Source organism: Gadus macrocephalus, chromosome 1 (genome assembly GCF_031168955.1).
Source record: "Gadus macrocephalus chromosome 1, ASM3116895v1".
NCBI classification, from domain to species: Eukaryota; Metazoa; Chordata; class Actinopteri; order Gadiformes; family Gadidae; genus Gadus; species Gadus macrocephalus.
Genome location: NC_082382.1, coordinates 25,625,314 through 25,632,813, shown reverse-complemented (window position 1 = coordinate 25,632,813; position 7,500 = coordinate 25,625,314). Strand labels below are relative to the sequence as shown.

Sequence of the window (7,500 nt, the reverse complement as noted above, 5' to 3'; positions counted from 1 at the left end):
TTCCCAAAAATATTTTTGGTTTTATATCAAACCATATAATTAGAATATAGTTGACCAGGCCTAAAAAAATGTTTGGTTCGGTTCCGGTTTCCGACCGACCCTGTCAATTGATGTGCGACCCAAATTATTTTATGATCTTGAAAAACAAATAATAATAATAATAATGTTTAGATGTAAACTATAATTACGTTTTGGTACAGCACCTCTTCATTCGGTACAAGGATGAGCGCAATCTCTCGTTTTTAAATGATAACAACCTACCTGTCATTCGCTGCCGCTGGAAGAAATAAAATAAAAAAATAAAATAAATTCCCTACCTTCCCATGACCTCAACTGACAACCAACGGGAACCAAACTTTATTTTTTTTAGGCCCCAGTCGCTACTTACGGCAACTATGGTATTTCTTGTTAGTGTATCTGTTAGGCTTCAAAGATATAGTTGAAGACTGCGGTAAAGTAATACTACCCACAGACGTCCTTGTCGAAGCAGTCCTGTGATGGGTTATTTCTCCATTGATCCTCCTGGTTCCCTCCTCTGTGTCCCTCTCTCCCTGGCTGCTCCCCGTCTCCGCCCCCAGCTCTGCGAGGACCTCTTTGAGAAGATCAACGAGGACAACACCCCAGGAGACCTGTCCTACTCGGTGGAGGTGAGACCGCCCCCCCGCGTCCCTCTCCGTCCAGGGACGCCTCACCGGGCCGCTCTGATACCGGACGCATGACCGCCTCCCATTGATCGCAGTATGACGGCTCGGGGCCGATCCTTTTTTAAATGCACACGCTCTCTTCAAGGGCCCTCGGATACACGAGTTGTAGAAAGTCATCCGGCAGTAGGTTGCGAAATCATCAATTTCATAGAATCACTGTTTTCATTCAACTAAATTAGTTTTAGAAATGTTCTTGCCTTTCAATGTAACCCTGGAGCGATTCTAAGCTCTGTGTGTGTGTGTGTGTGTGTGTGTGTGTGTGTGTGTGTGTGTGTGTGTGTGTGTGTGTGTGTGTGTGTGTGTGTGTGTGTGTGTGTGTGTGTGTGTGTGTGTGTGTGTGTGTGTGTGTGTGCGCTCGCATTATGCAACCCTTTCTAGGTCAGCTACATGGAGATCTACTGCGAGCGCGTGCGCGACCTGCTCAACCCCAAGAACAAAGGGAACCTGCGCGTGCGAGAGCACCCCCTGCTGGGCCCCTACGTGGAGGACCTGTCCAAGCTGGCCGTCACCTCCTACACCGACATCGCTGACCTCATGGACGCCGGCAACAAGGCCAGGTGAGGCCGGGGGAGGGCCTGGGAGCCGCGGCCTGGGAGCGGCTACATGCAGGCGGGGGGGGATGTGCTCTGAGACTGTACACCGTGTAGCGTGCTGCTCTGCCTGGCTCCAGGCGGGGGGGTGCAGTTAGAATACGACATGGTGCCTTAACTGGTGGTGCGTCTTGACTCAAAGAGGGCTTGTTCTGCAGTAACGCCCCGCATTGTTCATGAGTTCAGAGTTTGCCCTTGGCATTTTGGTGGTTTGCAGACGTGTGTGTGTGTGTGTGTGTGTGTGTGTGTGTGTGTGTGTGTGTGTGTGTGTGTGTGTGTGTGTGTGTGTGTGTGTGTGTGTGTGTGTGTGTGTGTGTGTGTGTGTGTGTGTAAATATGTGCATGTTCTGCCTGGCAGTGTTTATGTGCATGCATGCGTGTTGCGTACGTGAGCGTCTCTCTGTCAGGAGAGTCTGGGGGGGATGAACCGGGCCTTAATCTCATGCGTGGCTCAGAAGGCTTATTCCTAGAACACACCGTGATACACGCATCTCCCTGGTGGCCATGCCCCAAGAGCGCCTGGTGTATTCATGTTATGTGTTCTCACTGTGTTAGCCCCTCTACTCTGACTCCTGTTAGCCCCTCTGTACTCTGACTCCTGTTAGCCCCTCTATACTCTGACTCCTGTTAGCCCCTCTATACTCTGACTCCTGTTAGCCCCTCTATACTCTGACTCCTGTTAGCCCCTCTATACTCTGACTCCTGTTAGCCCCTCTATACTCTGACTCCTGTTAGCCCCTCTATACTCTGACTCCTGTTAGCCCCTCTATACTCTGACTCCTGTTAGCCCCTCTATACTCTGACTCCTGTTAGCCCCTCTATACTCTGACTCCTGTTAGCCCCTCTATACTCTGACTCCTGTTAGCCCCTCTATACTCTGACTCCTGTTAGCCCCTCTATACTCTGACTCCTGTTAGCCCCTCTATACTCTGACTCCTGTTAGCCCCTCTATACTCTGACTCCTGTTAGCCCCTCTATACTCTGACTCCTGTTAGCCCCTCTATACTCTGACTCCTGTTAGCCCCTCTGTACTCTGACTCCTGTTAGCCCCTCTATACTCTGACTCCTGTTAGCCCCTCTATACTCTGACTCCTGTTAGCCCCTCTATACTCTGACTCCTGTTAGCCCCTCTATACTCTGACTCCTGTTAGCCCCTCTGTACTCTGACTCCTGTTAGCCCCTCTATACTCTGACTCCTGTTAGCCCCTCTGTACTCTGACTCCTGTTAGCCCCTCTGTACTCTGACTCCTGTTAGCCCCTCTATACTCTGACTCCTGTTAGCCCCTCTATACTCTGACTCCTGTTAGCCCCTCTATACTCTGACTCCTGTTAGCCCCTCTATACTCTGACTCCTGTTAGCCCCTCTGTACTCTGACTCCTGTTAGCCCCTCTGACTCCTGTTAGCCCCTCTATACTCTGACTCCTGTTAGCCCCTCTATACTCTGACTCCTGTTAGCCCCTCTGTACTCTGACTCCTGTTAGCCCCTCTGTACTCTGACTCTGACTCATTTCACCCGGACGCCCCCACACCACACCAAGAGTCACCTGTTGTCACATGACCTCACCTGTCGCATGACCTCGGCTGTCACATGACCTGTTACATGACCTAACCCCCCCACCCCCCCCTGCAGGACGGTGGCCGCCACCAACATGAACGAGACCAGCAGCCGCTCCCACGCCGTGTTCACCATCGTGTTCACGCAGAAGAGGCACGACAACGAGCCCGAGCTCTGCACTGAGAAGGTGTGTGTGTGTGTGTGTGTGTGTGTGTGTGTGTGTGTGTGTGTGTGTGTGTGTGTGTGTGTGTGTGTGTGTGTGTGTGTGTGTGTGTGTGTGTGTGTGTGTGTGTGTGTGTGTGTGTGTGTGTGTCCGTGTGTGTTGTAAGAGCCTCAGACACTGATAACGGCATCGACTGAACAGTGTGTGTACAGGCGGATTGATTACCAGCACCGATCAATCAATGTCTTCACACCTATTGATCAATGTCCATCTTTGTGTCTCAATTCAAACGAAATCCAACCTAATTCAGACGTGTTCAGACCAGAGTACGGACCAGAGCGCTAACAAGCCTATTATAGTAAAGGGGGGGGGGGGGGGGTTCCTAGTTCGGTGGCCTCATCATCTTGGTCACGTGACCACAATGTAAACGTACATAAACCAGATGTTACGGTGAACCGGCACACCCCCGGGCCTGCAGGGCTCCGTCGGGCTCTGTCGGGGGCTCTGTCGGGGCTCTGGTCGGGGCTTGTCGGGGCTCTGTCTTTAGGAGCTCTGTCAGCTTACACGGTTCTGGTGGGATAGGAGGGGAGAGAAGAGCCGGTCTATCGGGGGCAGTGTCCATTGTGGCGCGCTGCGTTAGCTGAGTTAGCTGCGTTAGCTGATTTAGCTGCGTTAGCTGCGTTAGCTGATTTAGCTGCGTTAGCTGCGTAGGCTGCGTTAGCTGCGTTAGCTGTGTTAGCTAGAGCTCTCCTTTGAGCCACGTCTCGATCCATAATGGCGCCCAAAGAATTGAAATGGTTCACGATCGCTGACCCTTTTTATCCGATGATGTCCATTTGGCGTCCTCAGACCATTTCCAAAATAAAATGTTACAGTGTAGTACATAATTTAGTACATAATTAGTTTATTTGTTATACAATCATTCTGATGACAAAAATTATATGTATTTTTATTATAAAAAATATTATTATAAAAAGGACACTGATTATATTATTTATTAACAATTAATTAAACCTAAAAAATATCAGAAATAGCCAATCGTTGAGCGCTGTCCATAAGGTCAAGGTTCATGATTGATCCACCAGGAGTGATTCTATCGACTGTTACCCTGATGGACGACCTTAACCCTCTGTCCCCCCCCAGGTCAGTAAGATCAGCCTGGTGGACTTGGCCGGCAGCGAGCGAGCCGACTCGACGGGGGCCACAGGAACCAGACTAAAGGTCCGTCCCCCCACCCAGAGACACCCCAAGAAAGCCCTCCATATGTGGAAGCCCTTTGAATCATGTGACTCACCGCTCCTTCTCTCCCCCCTCTCCCCCCCGCTGGAACTACAGGAGGGCGCAAACATCAACAAGTCTCTGACCACGTTAGGGAAGGTCATCTCTGCCTTGGCCGAGGTGGTAAGTCCCGCTCTGAAACACGTTCCCCCTGCCTCTCTTTCCTCCTGTCCTGATCTGCCTCTCCTGCCCTCGGCTGACGCCAGCAGCGCCTCGATCGATCAGAGAGCGGCCGCCTCTCGATAACATGGCCTGTTTCTGTGTTTTCCTTTCTCTCTTGTCCCGATAACGCTTCCCTACACAGGATAACGGTCCCACCAAGGTAAATCCCTCCCCGCGGCTCGGACACTCACAGCAACCCCCACTCAGCCCCCCCCCACCCCATACCCAGCCACCCTTTTGTGTAACAAATATGATGTCTATAGTCCTAATCTTGATGGAAGAATGCTAAGCTAATAAGCTACCTGAAAAGGCTTAAGACCAAAGCATGTGGTCTTTTTTTTCCATTCAATGGAAGCAGTGGTTTTTCACTTTTTTTTTTATCTGTGTTCTGATATTTTTCACACTGCATGAAATAGTCTCAATACTTCCAGAAAGGCTTGTTGTGTTGACTCGAGCTACGTAAAGCTAACGGGCGCTACTTCCTGTGTGCCACAGAGCAAGAAGAAGAAGAAGAGTGACTTCATCCCGTACCGAGACTCCGTTCTCACCTGGCTGCTCCGGGAAAACCTCGGTGCGAAGACGTTCATCCTCACACGCCTCCCAAAGAGACCACACTTTCACACGCGGGGAAAGCTATCGTTTATAGCCGAGACACAGCGACATGTTATTAGCATAGCGCCGTAACACCAGCTAGCGTGGGCACGGCACCTCGGGAATAAGGCGAGGCCGTCTGAGCGACGGAGTGAGTTAGAGCAACAGCGGAGCGGTAACTTTACCCTCTCTCCTCTGGGAGGAAGCCCGCCGTCAGCGGGCCGTGTTTCAGACGGACGGGCGCACCGCGTCCTCTGATGACGAGGCTAGCCTTAGCATTAGCGTTATCAAGGACTTTTAGCTTTTGTTCCGATATTTATTTTTGTAAATGAGGAACCTAGCTTGGCTTAGAAGTGTCGATGGCACAGAGACCAACCATCGCAAACTGTTTTAACTCGCCTAGCAACACATATAACATGATATAAACCGCTGTGTGTTGAGACTCTGTATCTCCTCTGTGATTGGTTGATTGGTTGATTGGTTTGTCGTCAGGCGGGAACTCCAGAACAGCCATGGTGGCCGCCCTCAGCCCCGCCGACATCAACTACGACGAGACGCTCAGCACGCTACGGTACGGTACGGACGGTGGCCCGGCACAGACGCCTCACTGCCGCGGTCGCTAGGTCGTTAGCCTCTCAGAGGAGAGGCGCTGGGTTCAGTTCTCCAGTCCTCGAGCAGAAGGCCTCAAAGCCCGATGCACCACCTGCTGCTTGAGGACATGGATCTGAAGTCACTGTGAGGGGATTTGGATGAATATGAACCAAGCACTCAGATCAAACCTCCCTACCGTTAGTTACGCCCCTTAAACCAAGACAAAAGCACAAGGCAATAGAACATGACCCTAGCTGGCTCTCAGCTACAGCCACCCTAAACACATGGGTAATAACCCGTTTATTTGAGTCGTTATTCGGTTCAATCTGTCTGGTTCCTGCTCATTCTCCCGTTCCCCCGTGATGATGTGAGCTCTCCTAACGCCTCCTCCTCGCTGCTCCTCCACAGCTACGCCGACCGCGCCAAGAACATCAAGTGCAACGCGGTGATCAACGAGGACCCGAACAACAAGCTGGTCCGGGACCTGAAGGACGAGGTGACCCGTCTGAAGGACCTGCTCCGTGCCCAGGGCCTGGGCGACATCCTGGACAGTGAGTCTGCAGGGCGCTGACCAGAGGGGGGTGTTGACCAATCAGAGAGGGTATCGGCACCGGTCTATGCCAATCACGTGCTTCAGTCTATTTCCTCTCTCTGGGAACGAGCAAACAGGATTAGTTTCCTATTCCTCATTCCATTTCTCCTTTTCTTTCTCCTCTGTGTTTAACCGTAACTCTTTGTCTGTTTGCCCAAACTAGTTCTTAATGTGAAGATAAACATATTTACCCAAACTAGTTCTTAATGTGAAGATAAATATATTTATCTTCACATTGGGTATGTCGTTGACGACATACCCACCATGGCATTGCTTAGTCGTTCCTCTTTAGTACGAACCCGTGAGAACCAATGATCTGTAGGATGTTACATAAACACGTTCTCCTTTAATAGACCCACATGTGGCGAGCATCTGTTCATGCCACAGCCAGCCTTAATTTCAACACATTCGTCTGGGTTTTTATTGCCTCTGGAAGTTAAAAGTTCATAAAATGAATACCTATCCTATTGGTAAGAAGTGGATTCCTTATGTGCACCTAGGGTAGATAAACACATGCCTTACATGCCAATTCACAAGTCTGAACCTGATCTTGAACAAGCTGCAGTCTAGCGTCTGAAGACATCGGATGTCTCCCCGTACTGCCATCCCGTCCATTGTCATTCAACTCAGTAGGAAGTGTTTTCTCTAACCCTTCTTCTGACGTCTGACCTTGTCATCTTCTCTCCCCGCCCCCCCTCCCCCAGTCGATGCTAAGGGGGATAATTTCCCCGCCAGTGGAATCAAATGTGTGTATATGTGGCGTGCATCGTCTGTTGCTAATGCTAAAGCTGACAGCTAACATTGCTTCAGAGCCCCCCCCCCCCTTGCTATTTATAAAACGATAACCCTCGCCTGTCAGCTTTGCACGCTAGCGCTTGAGAAGCTAATGCTAAATCGTCAATACTGTCTAACGAACTCAAACAAATGCAAGGCTTCCAAAGCGCTTACATGGTTAGCATGCTAGCAGGCTAGACGCATGCTACATAAGTTCTGCCTTGTTTTTAGTTGGGATCTTTTGATGTCTATTTATTCATATACTGACTCAAACGAGGGCTATGAGTCAGTTGAAGACTCTCTCGAGGGATGTGACGACATGAATCAGGACGACCTAATGCCTAAACTAATCAATCATCCCCTCTTTGATCTACCAACCCCCGTTCCATCATCTCTCCCCTTGTGCAGGTTCTTCACACGCTCCACCTAACTCTCTACGCCTCCTCAGTGCACTTTAACCGTATTCTTTGGTGTGTGTGTGTGTGTGTGTGTGTGTGTGC

General features: G+C 50.3%; 1 protein-coding gene across 1 annotated transcript in view; it reads left to right on the top strand.

Annotated features, from left to right (window-relative positions):
- The window catches only part of LOC132463691 (kinesin-like protein KIF1B), a 75,507-nt gene that overhangs the window by 22,542 nt on the left and 45,465 nt on the right, over positions 1–7,500 (top strand). Inside the window, 8 exon segments of the mRNA XM_060060001.1 lie at positions 579–647; positions 1,083–1,261; positions 2,925–3,036; positions 4,156–4,233; positions 4,348–4,413; positions 4,948–5,023; positions 5,536–5,614; positions 6,043–6,185. Coding sequence (XP_059915984.1) covers positions 579–647; positions 1,083–1,261; positions 2,925–3,036; positions 4,156–4,233; positions 4,348–4,413; positions 4,948–5,023; positions 5,536–5,614; positions 6,043–6,185 — 802 coding nt within the window.